Below are 20,650 nucleotides of genomic sequence, written 5' to 3' on the forward strand. Positions count from 1 at the left end.
ATTCAAAGTCAATAGTAACTAAAGTTTTTGAAATAATTGTAGTGGAAAAGTAGAAGTAAAAGTATAGAAAATTTGACATACTCAAGTAAAAATAAAAGTAGCTCAAAATTGTACTAATTAGTACAGTACAGCTAATGTACTTACCGTAGTTACTTTCCACCACTGCTGACATCAGACAAACAGTATTCGTCTCTCACCAAGACAATACAACCTATCTCCAAAGACCAAAAGTCAAATTGAACAAAATATCTTTAATAGATATAAACATTGTTTTTTTACACATTACATCTCAAAGGAAACAGAAACACATGCCGTCACGCTCACACATGTCAAGAAATAAAGGTGCAACAAGGGCACTCTGTTTTGTGTAAGGCGTATCTTACGCTCCATCGTACAAGGGTAGTATAGCGTGTAGATCAGTAATTTATTTGGCAAGCGACACCTTAGTACTACAGAGTATAAAGTAGGCATTAACAGGCTAGGGGAAAGGGGGGCTGTGGCATGCCATGTGCTCATATTTTGTCTCGAGTTTCAGTTTGAGAGCCTGCGACTCACTTTTACTGCATGTCGTGATCCCCCTGCCTCTTTTTTTCTGTCCCCTGTTGATGTCTGATGGTGTAAAAACAATAAGCCCCGATTTATGCTCCGTGTCCACCGAAATCATGTTGGAGGAGCGATGTCGTCGGGCAGAAACCTCCCATATTTTAACCTTTTGTGTTTACTTTTTTCGTATATATTGACTATGCTATACATATACATTAGTATCGTACAACAGGGTCACACAAAAGCATCAAAAGTAGCAGATCCGCAAGCTCAAAACGCTTCACGCCGCGTTTTGAGCTCGTAGATCTGCTACTCTCGCAAATTCTTAATTTAAATCTTGAAAATGTGCAGTTTTGTACATACAGTATGAGGTTTCTACCCGACAGCGACAATATCATGTCCAGAGACCCCTATCTTGCACTTAACCCTTATGCCTAAACGTTTTCTCTTTTTTACTATTTTGAAAAACATTTAAAGAATAGCTAAAATGGCCCGGTTCTACATCAACATGTTGTGAGCTTAAATATTTTTGAAAGTAGTGAAATATAAGACCAAAAACGTTTACGGCATAATGGGAGTTAAGGCCCTAGACTGGCATGGCCAGGCTAGTAAGCCTTAAGTCCAAACCACACCGGTAGGGACTCCTTGGGACAAAACCGTTTTAAGGTCAAAGGGCATAAGGCCCTGAGAGTGCTGATAGTGCTCGAGGAGCACTCCAGCGGGTCCTTACCATGGAAATGCATGGCGGACAGGCTCTCTGTGGACACGTCCTCATGTACTTTGTCGTGCGATTTGTGTCGCGTCTTGAACTTAGCCGATCTACAAGCCTACGAGGGCGTTGCGGATACGGCACGTTGCTGTAGCCTATAGGCTTGTATGTTCGCCGCACCGTTCACGTGACGAAGCACAAATCAGGCCTAAAAGCAGAACTGCGTACGAAGAATAGCCAAGTCTTAAAAACTAAATAAAAAAATAAAAATAAAAGAAGGTGCAAACTCAGATGAGCATCATCATCAGACGTCTCTCTCTTATATATACACAGGTTGTACAGAATCATCAGGGTATAAAAGGAAACAGTATTGAGGGTTTAAATATGGATCATATCTCATAATATTCCCGCGGTCTCTGATCTATTAAAAAGAAAAGTGGAAAAGGCTTGGGCTTAGGAGCAGACTTAAGCCCGATGCCAATAAAGTCGATCTACAAGCTCACAATTTATCACAGATTCGCATGAGCTTGTAGATCTGCTATATACGGCACGAGATGCCGTTCTATGACGGCTATTAGGTTAAGCCTACTATGTACAACTCTCAAGAGCTGGAATATCAGGGAATTTTGTCAAAAATGTCTTTACGCGTCCTCGCATTATTGTATAATAAATAATAGTACCGATTCAATCTACAATAGTACCGATTCAATCTCTGGTGACAAATCGTTTACCATGCTATGGAGCAGCGGTTCTCAAAGGACCCTTTTCCACCAAAAGTTTGGTTGGTTCTAGAACTGGTTCCGTTCTAGATTGTTGGAACCTTGGTGCTTTCATGGAACTGGCAGCCATTTTTTGGTTTCAGTTCCGAACCAACTTCAGGGTTATGAACCAATTCATTTTCAGTGGAAACACTCTGAACTGGTTCAATATTAGGCGGGAAAAAGGAACCGAACCGGTTCAGCCCCGGTGGAAAAGGGGCCTTAGTGGAATTCAGGGACCCTCTGGGTTCCTTGAGGGGTTCCAAATGGACCCTTAAAGGGCTGTAACTCTGAGAGCCTACACATGGAATGGAATTTGTACGCTCTCAGAGTTATGAGGGTCCTTGAAATAAAATAAAAAAAGGTTTGAGAACTACTGCTACGGATGAAGGAGGGACAATGGTTCCATGTATCATTTTGGTGGCACTGTTATAGCCATGGCTGGGACCACAAATTGTTTACTCTCAGGACAAGAATACATCATTAGAATGATTACATTAATTTAGAAGATTTCTTTCATTTTCTTTCCAGTCAAATCGGTTTCCAGTTACAGTGTCTCTCCACACACAGCCATCCCCTGATACAGAAGACTGTATTTGACATTATGTATTTGGCATAATGGCATTTAGTTTGCTCTCTCATCATTATTTTTCAAAAAAATACTCTGCAATAGAGTGTCCAGGTCATAGGTAACAAAATACACCTTAATTATATGTATTATTTACAAAATAAATGTCAATATTTTGATGACGGACCATTCATGGTCTTTTATCATTATCATGGCACCCACATAGTATTTGTTTTCATAATTATATATTTCTCGTAGGCTCGTCGTGAGTCTCGTGACCAGTAGTCCTTTGTGAATTTTACAGTATTTGCATGAATCCTCTAGACATTATACACTTTTGATACACAAAGTACAACTCTTTTTATAATTTGAACAACACACAGGCACTTTCACCTCACAGTTATTACTAATATATTCTTTTTTATATCATCTTTTTCAAGGCCCATACGAGGCCGCCTGTGTTCACCCGTCTTCTCCAGGGTTCAAATGAACATCTTCTGTACTGTACCCATACTCTACCCACACTGGTTCTCAACGTATAGGGCCCCGACGGGGACCACCCTAAGCGGGTCTGTAAAGTAACATCTCTCCTGAGAATTGTACAGTGTCGATTGGGGGGCCCCAAAGATTAACAATGGTTCCGACTGTACACTCTCAGTCATCCTCAGACCCAGAAGGGTCCCATTTGGACCCTGGAGCAGATATTGTCTCCAATGTTTTCATTTGTTCCAAAATAGGATGTTTTTTCTGATTGAAGGTGCAAAAGGAAGCACATGGGAGCATACTACATATTCTTAACTTTGTTCCTATACAAACAACTCAAAACTTTATCTGATCTGCTACAGCCAGGTGCAGTACCAAGGTATTCTGTTATTTATTTAAAGCAGTGGTTCCTCAAACCTTTTAATTTCAAGGATCCCTATAACTCTGAAAAGCTACAAATTGAACCAAAAGGAACCGAAAGGGTCCTTTTGGTTCCATTTGAATACTCTCAGAGTTACAGGCCTGTAAGTGTTCATCTGGTTGCATTTATACACTTGCAGAGTTACAAACCTGTAAAGGTCCATTTGGTTCCATTTGTAACTCAGTTACAGATCTGTAAGGGTTCCTTTTGGTTCCATTCGTACACTCAAGAGTTACAGACCTGTAAAGGTCCATTTGGGACACCCTTAAAGAACCCAAAGGGTTGCGCAAATGAGCACCACCAATTTAACCCAAAATTACAAAGAAATGATGTTGCTATATCCTGTACATAGCAACAACACAAAAATGGGTTTCCGTCTTGGAAGATAAAACCCCAAAAGGGGTTCCAGTCCTTTGGACAATTAAACCTTTGTAGATGTTTGGGTTGTTTAGTGACATTGCTACGACTTCACTCACGAAATTTAGGGGATATCTACAATCGTTATTTGGTAGATTAAAAATGGATAATTCAAAATATTCTCCATATTGACTTTGTATGGTTTAACTGGTCTCAGTCACACTTTTAGCCCACAAACGAATGTCAACAAAGTGGATTCTGCCAAAATTAATTGCAAACTGCATTTATTTTTGACTAAACATGGTGACTAAATCACCATGTTAGTTCCTGCACGTTGTAAGAAGCTGCGATTGTACCTTTTAATCATTTTAAATTGATAAAAAAGAACAAAAAACAACACTGGTCCGGTTTTGGAACTTTATACAGTACACTGGCAGAATCCATTTTCGTTCACATTCATTTGTGTGCTAAGATTGTGACTTCGAGACCTGTTTCACGCAATGGTATGCAATGTACAGTATGTCAATAGGGAGAATATTTTGCATAATACATTTTTGTTTCTGCGGGGCACCAACTATTGGTGCGATATTTGGAGTTACATCACCAGATTCACCACACAACCCAGACCTGCATTAAAGATGCAGTGCTTTAATTTAGTAATTTGACTTTCTTGTTGATTAAAGAATTTGCATTTGACAGAGACCTAACCACAGGGATTATACGTACATCATTGACATACTTAAGTCTCTAAAAGGGAGGATCCGGGGACCCCCAGGGGTCCTTGAGGGGGTTCCAGGGGGTCCCCAGCCAAGTTATTGATAGTTATGAACCAGAGGTCTGTAAAGATGGAACCAAATGGAACCGTTGTGTACACTCTCAGGGTTATGGGGGTCCATGGCCCTAATGCATACGAAACTGGGAATCCTGGAAATGTAAAAAGTTTGAGAACCACTTAGATTTTTAGGTTTAATAAAAACTTAAAACTTTAAACATAAATCTTTCTTTCTGTCATGCAAGGACACCTTACTATCCATCAAATTGGACACAAAGGAGCATCAATTCTCAGCAAAATCCCAAGGGAAGTGACGTCATGCTCATTACATCTGTCAGAACCACATATGTCCAAACTCCTTTCTCTTGATTCCTCGGGTTCCTTGCAACATCTTTTTAAGTTTCCCACGAAATATCGACTGTACATAACAACAATCCCTTCTTGTCGCCATAAGGATGGCGAGTTTGTCTTAGCGTCGGCGTAGAAGATCCAAAGTCATGTGGGCTGCGTCGATAATACGTCGTCTTTTTTCCCCGCAGCTCGTCGTCTGCGCCGAGGCAGTTTTATTCGCGATGGTTTTGGAGGATGCAGTGGCATTATGTTGTCAGGCAGTGTCTACTGATGAGTCCAACATTGAGTCGGGCCGCGTTGTCTGTGTTCTATGTCAGAGGCGTTGTGTCGGGTTGAGTCTCTTCTCAATTCATGTCTATGGAGTTGAATACCCACTCAGTTCATGTCTATGGAGTTGAAAACCCACTCAGTTCATGTCTATGGAGTTGAAGACCCACTCAGTTCATGTCTATGGTGTTGAAGACCCACTCTGTGAACTTCTTGAGTTTGGCCGAGGCGCTGTAGGACTCCTCCTGCAGACGCTGGTTGTCCTCCCGCAGACTCTGCACCTGGACCGCCAGCGAGGTCTTTGCATCCATCTCCTGGTGGCGAAAAAAATAACCCAACAACACGCACACGCACGCACGCACACACACACAGCGTTGGTAATCAAATAAACCTTGTTTTGACCAGAAATGCCATCTGGGACAAGGAATTGGAGATCGAAAGAAACGGATACAATGGGTGCGGGTGTGTGCGCAGTTCAAGATGGCGCGCTCCATTGCTGTTGACAACATCACCTAGCAACCCAGTGCTAATGTAAGTAGCATCACGACTCGATCGATCATAAACACTGTAAAAGACCAATTGCTGCACATCTACGGCAGTGTTTTAAGCTCATCTGTATACACTGTCTACACTGTCCTGGTGTCTCTCATCTTCCTGAGTCAACACAGCCATCTACAGTCTGCATTATAAGTCATGGTTCTAGTACTACAACAACAACAACAACAACAACAAGGGAATGAAAGTACAAAGCTTGGAAACAGCTCTCACCTTCTTCAAGTCATCTTGCAGCAGCTTCACCATGGACTCCAGCTGGTTCACCTTCCCCATGAGACAGGCTGGACTTTCACTGTGGAGAGGAACACAGCACATCACATCATAAGTAAACCTTCCTCTTGAGACAGGCTGGACTCTCAGTGTGGAGAGGAACACAGCACATCACATCATAAGTAAACCTTCCCCTTGAGACAGGCTGGACTCTCAGTGTGGAGAGGAACACAGCACATCACATCATAAGTAAACCTTCCCCTTGAGACAGGCTGGACTCCCTGTGTGGAGAGGAACACAGCACATCACATCATAAGTAAACCTTCCCCTTGAGACAGGCTGGACTCTCACTGTGGAGAGGAACACAGCACATCACATCATAAGTAAACCTTCCCCTTGAGACAGGCTGGACTCTCACTGTGGAGAGGAACACAGCACATCACATCATAAGTAAACCTTCCCCGTGACACAGGCTGGACTCTCACTGTGGAGAGTCAGACTGTAGAGGAACACACCACATCACATCAGCAACTAAAACCATTTAAAAACCTGAACCAAGGCACGGGTGTAAAGTAACTACCGGTAATTGCATTTACTGAGGTGTGTGTGTGTGTGTGTGTGTGTGTGTGTGTGTGTGTGTGTGTGTGCCTGAGGGCAAGAAGCGTGCATGCATCCGCCTGGGTGACAGCAGACTATGGGCGAGCACTGGCGCTTTGGAATGGGGGGTCAGATCAACATATGGAATGTCAGAACAGGTCAGCTCCATATATATGGAAGCAGGGGCAGTATCGTGAGTGTACAGCAGGGTTTGATGAGGGCCCAGGTAGGGCCCTCATGCTGTACGTGTGACCTACCCAGGTGAGGGCTGTCTGTGGGGGGCTGTCTGGGGCTCGGCCTGCTGGGTGTTGGAGGTGGTCGCCACGCTGTCAGCCCTGGAGTTCTCCTCCTCCTGGGCTGCTAGGATCACCAGTCTCTGCTCTGAACACATAGACATAGGAAACAAAGACTTACATTTAAGACTACATGGGGAGAACAGTTATTCAAACTGCAATTTAATTGAATATAGAAAAATATAATTGTCATGGATTAATATTTAATCCTTATTTTGTCATTAAATGTGTTGTGATGCAACGTGTTATGAGCTTGTATATTGGTTGACTATTTGCATGACAGCAACTAAAATAAAATAGAGTTTCAGTCATATGAACACACACACACACACACACACACACACACACACACACACACACACACACACACACACACACACACACACACACACACACACACACACACACCCCTTTTCCCCTCACTGTATATGTTTCTTTTCCCTTTTTGCTTCCTTTATGAAGAATTCCTGTTCTGTTCTTTAACTATATAGAAGTGTCTATTTGTACGTCTCTAAATGTTTTTGATGAATTGAACATGGTGGACCATGTTGTAAACAAGTGTAATGCTTAATTGGGTCGTCCACTCACAGTTAACAGTCTTTGTATTGAGTTTGTGCTTGAAATGTACTGTAATTCTGCAAACTGTTAATAAATATTTCAATCAATCAATGAAAACACACACACACACACACACACACACACAGTCACACACACACACACACACACACACACACACACACACACACACACTACAGTAAGACCAAGCGCCATACAGTAGGTGGAGTGAAATAATGCAGCAGTGCCCTCTTCTGCTGCTGTCAACAACGGTGCATCGCTGCTGTCGTGGCAGAAACCTCTGATCTCCATATTCTTTTTTTAATTCCCCCTCCATATTTGGGGGTGAAATTAACGCCTTACTTGACTCCACACAAAAGTAGCAGATCCGCAAGCATGAAGCAATGCGTTTCGAGCTTGCAGATCTGCTACATCTACTGTTTTTTAATTTGAATTTTTTGACATACAGTATGACGTTTCCGCCCGACAGAGACGATACGCAAGAAAACCAAGAAACACTGGGAACAACAAACACAGACAAACAGGATCAATCAATCAATCAATAAAACAGCGTGAGCTGCTGAGGGATTATAAAGTCCAGCTCACTCCAGTTCTTCTGGACAGATAACAAGCTGTTAGTCCCTTGTGCTAGCAGCTTTAGAACGATTGTTTTGTATACTTTATTATATTCTGGGCAATTTGATTGTGTTGTTATTGTGCTGTGCTACTACGAAGTGCAGTGTGATTGTAGTTTATCGTTGTGCGCTGCCATTGTGTTGTGTGATAGTGTGATTGTGTTGTGTTGCATTGTTGTGTTGTCGTGTGATCATATTCTGCAGTGTGTTTGGGTCATTAATTATCTATTTTCTTTATAGACTATTTTTATCATAGCACAGAGAGAGGGAGAGAGACACCCCATCCTTCCCTCTGTGTGAGTGTGCGTGTGACAGAGAGAGAGAGAGAGAGAGAGAGTTGGGGAGTCAATTGTCATTAAACATGTCTCATACTCCATGTGAGCGTTTGCCTGCTGGCACAGCACATGAATATTGGATAAAGTTCAGGAAAATGTATATGAAGTACAAAGCACTTGCACAGCTCAGTGCATCGTAGGAGGTGAGCTTCCCTCCCTCCAGGAAATGCATGAGAAACACGTCAGCATCATCAAAGACAATCAACACATTATTTTGTTGCTCGTTAGAACAGAAAGCAGAAACCTTATCTGCTTATTCTATATTTGTGTTTTTTTGAGTGGTGTAACCACTCCAAGAAACACCAATGTCCCTATGTCACAACCTATGTCCCTACCTATGTCCCTATGTTTAGAGTACCAGTAGGGGCAAAAGTGGCGCTGTTGTGCTAGAAACAGAGAGAGAGAGATAGTGTTGCACTGTTGCCTGCTAATTACAGAGAGAGAGAGAGAGAGAGAGAGAGGGAGAGAGGGAGAAGGAGAGGTGTCTGCTAATTCCCCCACACAGTAACTCTGTCATTTCTCGACCGTTTCGGACACGGGGTGGCTCGCCGGAACCGAGCTGGCACCCTGGGCGCTTTTCTGTGTGTCTGGAAGTTCCGGGGACCCCCGCACGGAGTTGCACCACTCAGTTCACTTAAACTACAGCGTCACACGAAATAATCAAAAGTAGCAAACAAAAAAGTAGTAACATTTCGAGCTTGTGGATCAGTTACTTTTGCAATATTTTTATTTTGTTTTGGTGACATACAGTACTGTACATGTATGAGGTTTCCACACAACAGTGTAATGCGGAAATAGAAATAGTGAACAGAGCAGATGCAATAACTTGTAGATCGGCTGGTCAGGAGCCATAAAGCCAGACTTCCTTTAAGTTACCTAAATAACTGCTTAACAAGCACCAAGCCCTGTTACCATAGAGCAGCATTTACACATGGACTTGCTGCTGATGCTTGTAGATCTGCTATTTCAGGTGTGAGTCACCAGAATAAAGGACGGGTGTTTTTTCGATGAATCTAACATGGTTAAAATGGAGTTTGACGTTACAATGGGGTTGCATAGGAAAGCAACTTAAAAACAGGGTGTTGAATAGACGATAAAATGACCAAAAGTTTTTTTGAACGTGAAAATATCCCTTTAAATCTACATGACAACTACATGTTGTCTCAGTAAGACAGCCCTCCCCCTATCCACAAGGAGGAGCAGCACACCAAAGCATTATGGGAATTGTAGTCCAGGAAGGAAGTATGCCCAGTGGCTGTGACATGCATGGACACTGCTAAAATCTAAAATATCTAAAACCACATAAGTAAGTAAGTAGCCTTGCCGAGCCATGAGGCCCATAGGGCAGGAGGCCTATCTCCTGTTTCTGTAGCGTGAGGCAGCTTGATGTACAAGTACACCCCCTGGACATGACGCTAGTATGTCGCAGGGACTTACCCCCAATCCAACCCTTGATGCCGAGTGTCAAGCAGGGAGGCATTGGGTCCCATTTTTAGAGTCTTTGGTATGACCCGGCCAGGGATTGAACCCCAACCTCCCAGTCTCAGGGCGGACACTGTAACCACAAGGCCACTGAGCTGGTGAAACCACATATTACACACATAAAGACCCCAGGAAAGTGTTCTAAATCTTCTAAACGTCATTAACATATATTGTTTTTTTAAAAGGGTGAAGTGTCCCTTGAAATGTTGTAATGCTGACAGCCCAATACATGCACTTTACCTTCGAAGGCCTTGGCGGCGTCCACCAGATGTGCCCAGTCCAGCGGGCCGTCAGAGCCAGTGCCGGGGAGGGGCATGAGGCCGGGGTCCTGCATCTGCTGCTGTCTCCTCCTCTCCTGTTCCAGCGCCGAAATGTCTGGAGCCGACAGGTCCCCTGGTGCACACAACACGAGTTACACACCCGTACGCCGTAAGGGGCCATTTAGATCCCACTCAAGGACACTTTGACTGGTGTAGCCGAGAGTTTCCAGGGGGCCAACACGACACAACACAATAGCAGCACCCTGACTCTGTTTGAACAGAATGGAACAGAGCCTTCATTAGTATCAGCGGTAACACCTGTGAAGGGTCCCGAGTTCTTTCCAAAATGGCTTGTGCGCATAAAGCCCATTCTGCAAGGTCCAGCTACTTCTACTCCACTACATCTCAGAGGGAACATATTGTACTTTTAACTCCAACAAACAATTGGCTTTTATTAGTTTTACTTTGAAGATAAAGATAATTATTATGAATCAAAAAATCTTTCAAATGTTTACAAAAACAGGAGCAAATCTACAAGTTCACAACGCAAAAGAAAAGAGAGAAAAGAGAGAGAGAGAAACAAAGTTTGTGTGACACACAGTATGGGGGTGGGGGGTCTCTCACCTAGGGATTTGTGCGAGGGTCTTCGGCTGGGCCCCTTGCGGGCGGTGGGGGAGCGAGGCATGGTGGAGCAGCTGAACAGCAGGTCACCGGGAGTGTCCCGCGTGGCACTGCAGAAGGACGGCTCCCTCTGGCCGCTGTAGATGCTCTCGTCGGACAGCGTTCTCTGGATGGACCGCCGGTTGGTCGCGGACGTCGGGAACACAGGCTTGGGAGACAAGAGACGACGTGAGTGTTAGGCAGGTTATTTAAAAGCAAAAACAAAATCCACAAAATCACCATACCAGCAGTGGTCAGAGGTAGAGCGCCCGCTTGGGAACCAGGGCTCTCCCCGAGTTAGTGTCGTTTAGTGTTCTTGAGCGAGACGCTTAGCGCCTAATCGCTCCCGATGGGCAGGTTGGTGCCTTCCATGGGTGTCCTCCGCCATTGGTGTATGAATGTGTGTGTGTGTGTGTGTGTGTGTGTGTGTGTGTGTGTGTGTGTGTGTGTGTGTGTGTGTGTGTGTGTGTGTGTGTGTGTGTGAATGGGTGAATGAAAAGTAGTCTATCTGCAAGTTCGGAACACAAACTATCATATCTCTGCTGTCGGGAAGAAAGCACCTAACTCCAAAATGTTTGGAGAAAATATATATATATACATTTTTCAGGAAATGAAAGAAGAAAACAAAGCAATATTGCCTCATCACAGATGGTGATGTCAATTTACTTGCAGGATAGTGGGGAGAGGTGGTGGAGTTAGTTGCTTTAGCACACAGTTTGAGGGTCTAATGGAGTTAACAGTTTGACGGCCGCTAATTGTTTAATCCAGGGTTCCACCACGCGTAATACGACATTCCCGCTATTTGTTTAATGCGTTTAATTCGCTGTTTTAAAATAATTAAAAATAAACGGCAGGTTTATCCGGGACCTGATGACGAGGCCGTCGCGTTATGATGACGAAACCGGAAATCAAGTCATCATCTGGGCTGCTAGGGCTTCTGGGAAATTGAGCTCAATGTAAGTGGACTACAATGCCTCATAGAGGCGGATCCTGCACCGCATTGTAATGGTGTGGATGATCATAACATGCCGACGGACTATTTTTCGCCAGACTTTTGTCGTTGAAAGCTGAAAATACTTCAGCGTATGCTCTAAAGGTAAGAAAACAATCTCGGCAGCATAGAATATTTTATTAAATAGCAGGTAACGCGTGTTTCGCAGTAGAACTGTTAAGATGGACTTCCGGTATGGCGACGAACAGGACGGTCGCATAAAGTTGAGAGCTCCCACAACCAACTTATTTATACCACGCTAGATACTTGTAAAGTAGAAAACAAAAACCACAGTCAACGAGAAATGCACACGAGAAGGGGAAACAAAAAAAGAGACGAGAAAAGTGAAGAAACACACCAAGAAGAAGTCACAAGAGAAGACACGCTAGCATCCGAAGCTAACGAAATCAGCATGGCTTCCCTCCAGGCTAGTTTGGACGCTATCAACAGCCAGCTCGGCGCCCTACGACAGGAGGTGAAAACGGACTTGAGAACATTCAAAGAAGAAATCGCGACACAGATGGATAATAAGCTGATTGAATTCAACAGGGATCTCACACAAAAATTCACCAAGATCGACACGGAGATGAAGGAGCAGCACGCTAAGATGGACGGCGCCCTGCTGCGCACCGAAGAGATTGAGCAGTGGAGCACTGAAGTAAACCATACTTTGCAACAAATGTTGGAAGAACGTCAAATGATGATTGACAAGCTAGATGATGCTGAATCGCGCTCCAGAAGATGTAATTTGCGTTTATACAATCTGCCAGAGGACGCTGAATCAGAGAGTGAATCGATGGTAAAGTTTATCAACGATTGGCTGAGAAGAGAAATAGTGGATACTGAACTGTCTATACAACGTGCCCACCGAGCACTAGCTCCGAAGAGGAACCCGGACCAGCCGCCGAGATCAATAGTGATTAACTTTCAGCAATTTGCTGTAAAAGAGACAGTGCTATCAACGGCTTGGGGGAAGAAGACGGTGATGTACGGGCAGAACAGAATCTACTTCGACCACGATTTCACGGACAGAGTACTACAACAGAGAAAAGCCTACGCCGAAATCAAGAGGGTCCTGAATGCGGAAAGTCCGAAAATCAAGTTCAACACACCCTACAACAAGATGCGGATCCACTGGGCCACTGGGAAAGTGGTGTACCACAGCGCAGAAGAAGCAGCGAAGGATATGCGGAAAAGAGGACTGATGACCGGCGGAGAAGGAGAGGGGACAGGCGACGGCAACAGAAACAACATGAGAGAAGGCGGAAAAGAACCCACGCTCATCGAAAGCTTGCAAAATGCCAGACTGGCCAGCTGGACACAAGTCGACCGGAATGCGGCATGGAGGAGAAGGGCGAGAGGACGGCTGCAAACATACAGTCACGCTAAGTAACTGAGAGAAGGAACCTATAGAGCCGTGAGTTAAATCATTGAAAGAAAGGACTGAAACCTAACGTGTGATATTTGCATTCTCGTGTGTGTGTGTGTGTGTGTGTGTGTGTGTGTGTGTGTGTGTGTGTGTGTGTGTGTGTGTGTGTGTGTGTGTGCGTGCGTGCGTGCGTGTATGTGGGGAGGGAGGAGGGTTGGTGTAGTTCGCTAATCTTTTTAAGTAAACAACTGAAGTTTAATTCTAACATTATGGTGAGCTATACATGCAGCCCATGTGTGCATGCGCACATGCGCGCGCATGTGTGTGTGTGCACGGGGTGAGGAGGGGGGTTGATGTGATTCACTTGTCTCACAAAGGAGACCATTAGGAACGAGAACTGAAGCTTCAATCTAACATATTAAAGTGGATTATATATACGGCCCTCGGTGTGTGTGTGTGTGTGTGTGTGTGTGTGCGTGTGTGTGTATGTGTGGGGAGGGAGGGATAGGGTAACTGACTGTGGGGAAAGCATGTTTTTTTTTCTTTTTCTTTTTCTGACAACATTTATCTACAGGTACTATGTTTGTTCCCCAGTCGTCCATCTACTTTGTGGATGGAGGACTGGGGAATAATTAATTAATGTAAATAAGATCAAAGGGACACTGACTTGTACATGTGTGGATAGATGGAGGGATGAGAACATGTTTGATACAATGGGAAGCAAATAAGCATATTATTAGATCCTTCAACATTCATTTTATTTTTCTACCAATAAGGAATATAGAACAATTTAAGTTGGTTCAAAGGGAAGTGATGCAACTTTAACTCTAGTATGAGTAAACCTTTAGGGGTAAACTTTAATGCTGGATGGGGGCCCCTCCTTAACGCAGGGATTTCCCCCACAAAACCACAGGAGGGTCAACAAAAAGGAGAGGAGGTTGACAACTCTTTTTGGAAGTCTGCGTTCGTATATGTATCTATGTTTTTGTTTTTGTATATAGTTAAAAGGGTTTACAGTTTTATTTTGATCTTTGCATATGAATGCACCAAGAACCTAAGAGGGAACCGTCATAATTATTTTTTCGGATACTCTATAACCAAATATGACCACGAAACAGGAGATTAAACTTATGTCTTTGAATGTCAACGGTCTGGGAAACCCGGTCAAAAGAGCTAAAGTTATGACCAAGCTTAAAAAAGAAAAAGCACAAATAAGCTTTCTTCAGGAAACCCACTTATCCAAATCAGAACATGAAAAATTGAAGAAATTTGGCTATAAGCATACATATTATAGTTCACACACCAATACCCGTAAAAGAGGAGTGGCAATCCTGATCTCTAATCAAATCAAGTTTGAATGCCAAAAAGAAATAAAGGACAAAGAAGGCAGATATATTATTGTTAAGGGAACAATTCAGGAGACAAAAGTGACGTTGGTTAATATTTATGCTCCACCCGAGAGCGATAAACAATTCTTTAAAACATTATTTGACATCATAACTTTGGAATCAGAAGGAATTTGCTGGTGTGCGGGAGACCTAAATGTTGTGATTGACTATGACTTAGACACCACTAGCCTGAACAGGAATAAAAAGCCCATTTCAAAACTAGTCAAAAACACATGGGAAGAAATGGGTTTTGTTGATGTTTGGCGAGACTTCCACCCGCTCCAAAGGGACTATAGCCATTATTCCCAGACCCACTCTGTCTATAGCAGGTTAGATTATTTCTATACGCAAAAAGAAAATAGAGAATTGATCCAGGGGTGTAATATTGGAATAGCAGATGTGTCTGATCATAGTGCCGTTTATATGAAGGTCTGTTTATCTGACAGAAAAAGGAATACAATATGGAGGTTAAACGCTGGACTGTTAAATAATAACCAGGTGGTAGAACAAATCAGAACCGACATTGAGAACTACTTAACTGATAACAACAATGGTGAAACTACTCCAGCAATACTATGGGATGCCCTAAAGGCAGTTATCAGGGGGAAATTAATTGCAATCTCGAGCAGAATGAAAAAGGAAAAACTGGCTAATTATAAGCAACTATTATCTGACCTTAAAACACTGGAACAAAAACATAAGATAAGAGCAGACAGACAAATATTCACACAAATGACTGAGGTAAGAAAACAAATCAATAATATTCTCCAACAGGAGGTGGAAATTAAAGCAAGGTACTTTAAACAGAGCTACTATGAGGCTGGCCCTAGGGCAGCAAGGCTATTGGCTAGACGCCTAAGGAAACAGCAAGCCGATATTACAGTTCACAAACTGATGGACCCCAAAACAAATCAAATAAAATACAAACAAGGAGAAATAGAAAGTATCTTCCAGAAATACTATAAAGAACTGTATACCCAAACACCCACCTCCTCTGAAGAGGAAACCAGAACATTTCTTGATAAATTGGACTTGCCTAGTATTGGTGAATTAGAAAATAAAAGGATAACAAAAACTATAACCATTGATGAAATCACCACAGCAATAGGAAGATCAAAGGCTAGCAAGACTCCTGGAAGTGATGGGTTCCCATCAGAATGGTACAAGAAATTTGCAAGTGAATTAATCCCTTTATTGCACAACACTTTTAACTGGGTTAAAAAGAATGGCTCTACCCCCCCCTCCTGGAAGGAAGCGGTAATTACAGTTTTACCAAAACCTGGGAAAGACAAAACACTTTGTCAGAACTTCAGACCAATTTCACTACTAAATGTCGACTACAAACTATATACCTCAATCCTATCAGAGAGAATTCAATCTTTTATTGCAGATATGATAGACGAGGACCAATGTGGCTTTATTCCCGGAAGAAAAACGCAGGATAATATTAGGAGAACTTTACACATTATGCACAAAATAAAGAATAATAACACTCCCGCAGCAATGGTTAGTCTGGATGCCGCCCAAGCATTCGATAAAGTTTCCCACAGGTTCTTATTCCTAACACTGGAAAGATTTGGGTTTGATGAAAAGGCAATTCAGTGTATTAAAACGCTTTATATTAATCCAACAGCTAGAATAAAGGTAAATGGTTCTCTGACAGATAGATTTGAAATAGAACAAGGTTGTAGACAAGGATGTAATTTAAGCCCCTCCCTCTTCGCATTTTTTATAGAGCCACTGGCCCAGATGATAAGAGACAACGAAAATATAGCGGGAATAGAAATGAATGGTGAAAGACATGTTGTGAGCCTTTTTGCAGATGATGTATTGGTCCACTTAAAAAATCCATTGGAATCATTTGAACACCTACTGCAAACATTAGATCGGTTTAGTCTATACTCAGGCTATACATTAAACAAGTCTAAAACTCAAATTCTCATGCTCAATTGTAGGCCGAATCAAAAACTAAAGGAAATAAATATAAATTGGGAGGCAAAATCAATTAGGTACTTAGGCATAAATATAACCAAAGACCTATCCAAACTATATGCAAGTAACTACCAAGAAATTGATGATAACATAAAAAAAGATATAGAGAGATGGGCCACATATCCAATGGGGTTTAGTGATAGGATACAAGCGATTAAAATGAACGTCCTGCCACGCCTGTTATATTTATTCCAGTCATTACCTATCCCTATACCACCGGCCCAATTCACGAAATGGGATAAACTTATATCAAGGTTTATATGGGATGGAAAAAGACCTAGAATAAGATATAGTACTCTACAATTACCAAAGAATAAAGGGGGAATGGCACTTCCAAACTTAAAGGAATACTTCCATGCAGCACAACTGGGACCACTCCTTAACTGGTGCAGTCTACCGTATATAGCTAGGTGGAAGGACATCGAGGTAAAAGGGTTTACAATCCCGATTCATACAAATATAGGAGAACGAGGGATCCAAACGAGCGTGAAGAGTGAATTAGACTTGGACCCAATAACATCTTTTACTTTAACTACGTGGTACTCAATAGTGAAACAATTGAAGGTTGGAAAGGAATTGGGTATGTTAAAATGGATCTCATATGATAAGAAGTTTGAACCAGGAAGGTCCGATTCAAGGTTTAAGCAATGGAGGGATTTGGGTGTGACAGCCATATGCCTATTAACTAAAAATGGAGAAATAAAAAGCTTTGAAGAAATAAAAAATGCATACGACCTGACTAATCAGGACTTCTTCCGATATTTACAGATGAGAGACTATTATAACAGAAACATTAAAAGACCGGCGGAAGAAATACACCCCATAATACGAATCATTGAACGGGCGTATGGTAGAGTCACACCCAAAGCCATATCTGTGTTGTACTCGTGTTTGATGGATTCCAAAAAGTTTTCCACAATATATGTAAAAAATAAATGGGAAAAGGAGTTGGGTGAGGACATTCCAGAAAAGATGTGGGACGATATGTGGGAAAAACACCAGACAACAACCCAATCAAAGGAGTGGAGGGAATTTGTATGGAAAAACCAAATACGGTATTTTATAACACCCCAAATTAAGAGCAAACAGCTTAAGAGCCAACAGCCATGTTGGAGAGAGTGTAACCACATGAATCCTGACCATACACATGTTTTCTGGAATTGTGCAAAGATACAACCTTTCTGGTTGATAATTCACACAGCTATTTGTGAGGTAATAGGATACGACATCCCCCGTTCTTGCCTTGTAATGTACTTGGGTCTTATTGAGGAATCTATCCATCCGAGAGACCAATATCTGGTCAAAATCCTTCTAGCTGCAGGAAAGAAAGCAATCACAAAAAATTGGCTCAAGACTGACATACCAGGCTATAAACAATGGCGAGCAATCGTGGACAATATAGAAGACATGGAAAAGTTGACATTCAAGATAAGAATAAGAGTAGACCTCTATGAAAAAAGATGGGAAAAATGGTCGTTATATAAATGTACAAGAGGTGAAATATAATAGGATGATGGAAAAGAAGAGTTAAAAATATTCCCAAAGTAAGGTTCTAATTGTATTTAATTGTATTTAATTTATTTTGTAAATTTAATTTATGCAATCTGTTTGTTTTGTTTTTTATTTTACGTCTATTTTATTTGCTTTTGTTGTTTTTGATTTCTATGTCCATGTGGAAGTTTGTCTTTGTACTATGTTGTTGTTGTTATTTCTATTTGTTTGATCATAATGTCTGTAAAACCCTAAATAAAAACAAAGTTAAAAAAAAAAGAACTGTTAAGATGTTTTGTCCAAAGCACTTTTTACTACTTTTCATTGGTTCAATATTGTTTCAACCAACACACAGACGTAAAAGGTGTTCAATAGCCCTGATTTATGCAACAAAACAAATGTCGTTAGGTGGTTTCCTCCTGACAGCAATATATACTAAAACAGTGAATACAAGGAGGAATTTCCGTTTGTATTAAGAAATACAAATAAAGAATCCAAAGACTAAGGGCCGATTCATACTCCTCTTTTACCGCTGTAGTGCCGAAATGATTTCGGCTCGTCAGAAATGTTCAATAGCACCGAAGAGACGACTTTATGACGGTCCCCGCCCCTCCGAACCTCAAATGACGTCACATTGTACGACATTTATTCGGCTCTAAAATAGGAGTATGAATCACGCCTAAGACTTGCTGACTTGGGAGTAAACAGGCAGCCAGCCAGTTACCTTGTCCTCCTTGGCAGTAGGTGGAGGGCTGTCCAGTGTAATGAGCTTCTTGAGGTCCTCCTCCAGGCTGGATTTGGGGGCCTGGCGCTGGGGGGACTGGGAGCCCCTCAGGTTGGCTCGGAGCTGCGGCTGACCGCCCAGCAGCCCATCGCTCTGGTGACGCCTGGCAACAAGAGACGGCACACTTCACTTAGATGTCGTTTGGTAGTCTTTGGAATAAAATTCCATTTAGGTTTAGTCATAATTTTGCCATCTGAAAAGTTTTAGTTTTTAGTAGACTAAATAATTATATAAGATTTATATTGAAATTTTATTTTGGCCTGTGCCTGATTTTACACTTGGTTGAACGCTGACAATAGCATCGATCTACAAGCTCACAACGCCTCGTGCTAGATCTGGTATCAGAGTAACAGCGCAACCAAACAGTTCTACCGGATCTCTTGTCCTCTCTCTTGTCCTCTCCTCCCGAACAATGTTAGTCTATTTTTTATATGTTGACAAAATTGTTAACATATTTAGTCTTAGTCATCATAGCTTGGTTTTTATTTGGTGTTCGTCAGTGAAAAAAAGGTAGTCGACGAACACTTTTCGTCATAGTTTTAGTCGAGGAAATCAACACCGACATGGCAACACTGCAGCAATGTGCATTGCTATCAATACTCGTCAACACCACAGGGTGGCAATGTTGTCCAACTTAAATAGGAAAAGCCTCTGCTGCTCAATATTCATCCAGGCTCTTTCCTCAACACCTGACCCAGCAGGGAGCATTTCTACAGCAACTCTTCTCACAACACCTGAGCCCAGCAGGGAGCATTTCTACACAGCCACAACTTTTCTCACAACACCTGACCCAGCAGGGAGCATTTCTACACAGTCACAACTCTTCTCACAACACCCAGCACAGCAGGACGCATGGTTTAAACATTCACAGATGCTTTATGTTAAATAAAACACCTCACACTCAGTGGTGGAAAGTAACTAAGTACATTTACTGAATTGTACCTTTTGTGGTACCTTTTTCCTCAATACTTTTACAATGCTGCCTAGCCTATGAGGTACATTTGTAGGCTTCATTTTTACTCCTCTATAGCTATTTGAAAATGTTAGTTTCAATAGATTGAGGCATTAAAAAAACATACTAACTATGCATACAATACATACAATTAAGCTCTATTATATACTTTGTCTATTCAAATATATGGTATTGCTTTAACTTACTGTAAGTCAAACAATCCGAGTACTTCTTCCATCACTATAAATAAAACACCTCACTTTGTGACATTTTGTGCACTTTGTAAGATTGTACAGCTGCTATGTATGGGGGGGGGGGGGTGTCACTGTCACAAAACCTTTTAGATGGCGTCTTCGGCCAAATACATATCATTTTGGGGGTCCTTAGCACGAAAAGAGATTCCCGATTTAGAATCGGCCTTTTCACACTTTGCCCTATATCTTGCACCACCCCTTACCCCTTATCCCTAAACTTATTTGCCATTTTTTACTATTTAAAAACATTTAAAAATATTACAAATAGCCGATCTACAAGCTAACAATGTGTCGATGTAGATTGGCTAGTTGAACTATTTTTAATGTTTTAAAATAGTAAAAAATAAGTAAGGACAAGATGGAGCCCTTTATCTATCTACTGTATATCTATCAATAGATGCCAAAACAAAGGGACAATTTCCATGTTTGTGTATTTTTATATCAAAAGTCCATTAAAAAATCTAATTTGAATTACTTTCTTTGAACAAAAATGTAATACGTGATGACGTGTCAAGTCCCGCATGAATAAAAATGAATCTTGATTTCATACACCTGTTTGATTCCCATTGCTGCCTGCATGTTCCTCCAAACACAGCTGATTTTGATTACCCACTACAT

General features: G+C 41.9%; 1 protein-coding gene across 2 annotated transcripts in view; it reads right to left on the reverse strand.

The window, feature by feature from the left end:
* Nucleotides 1-236: 236 nt before the first annotated feature.
* LOC308329572 (signal-induced proliferation-associated 1-like protein 1) overlaps nt 237-20,650 on the reverse strand; it is a 103,439-nt gene continuing 83,025 nt past the window's right edge. Inside the window, exons 23-29 of one of the 2 annotated variants that reach the window (XM_080783948.1) lie at nt 18,767-18,929; nt 10,776-10,980; nt 10,132-10,284; nt 6,849-6,972; nt 6,317-6,344; nt 5,998-6,048; nt 237-5,543 (exon numbers count right to left, since the gene is read on the reverse strand). In XM_080783948.1, coding sequence (XP_080640074.1) covers nt 5,400-5,543; nt 5,998-6,048; nt 6,317-6,344; nt 6,849-6,972; nt 10,132-10,284; nt 10,776-10,980; nt 18,767-18,929 — 868 coding nt within the window. In that variant the 3' untranslated portion in view covers nt 237-5,399. Of the gene's footprint in view, nt 5,544-5,997; nt 6,077-6,316; nt 6,345-6,848; nt 6,973-10,131; nt 10,285-10,775; nt 10,981-18,766; nt 18,930-20,650 lie in introns of both variants that reach the window. The other variant, XM_080783947.1, reaches the window with a different exon arrangement.

Source organism: Protomyctophum bolini (genome assembly GCF_963924005.1).
Source record: "Protomyctophum bolini genome assembly, chromosome: 15".
Classification (NCBI taxonomy): domain Eukaryota; kingdom Metazoa; phylum Chordata; class Actinopteri; order Myctophiformes; family Myctophidae; genus Protomyctophum; species Protomyctophum bolini.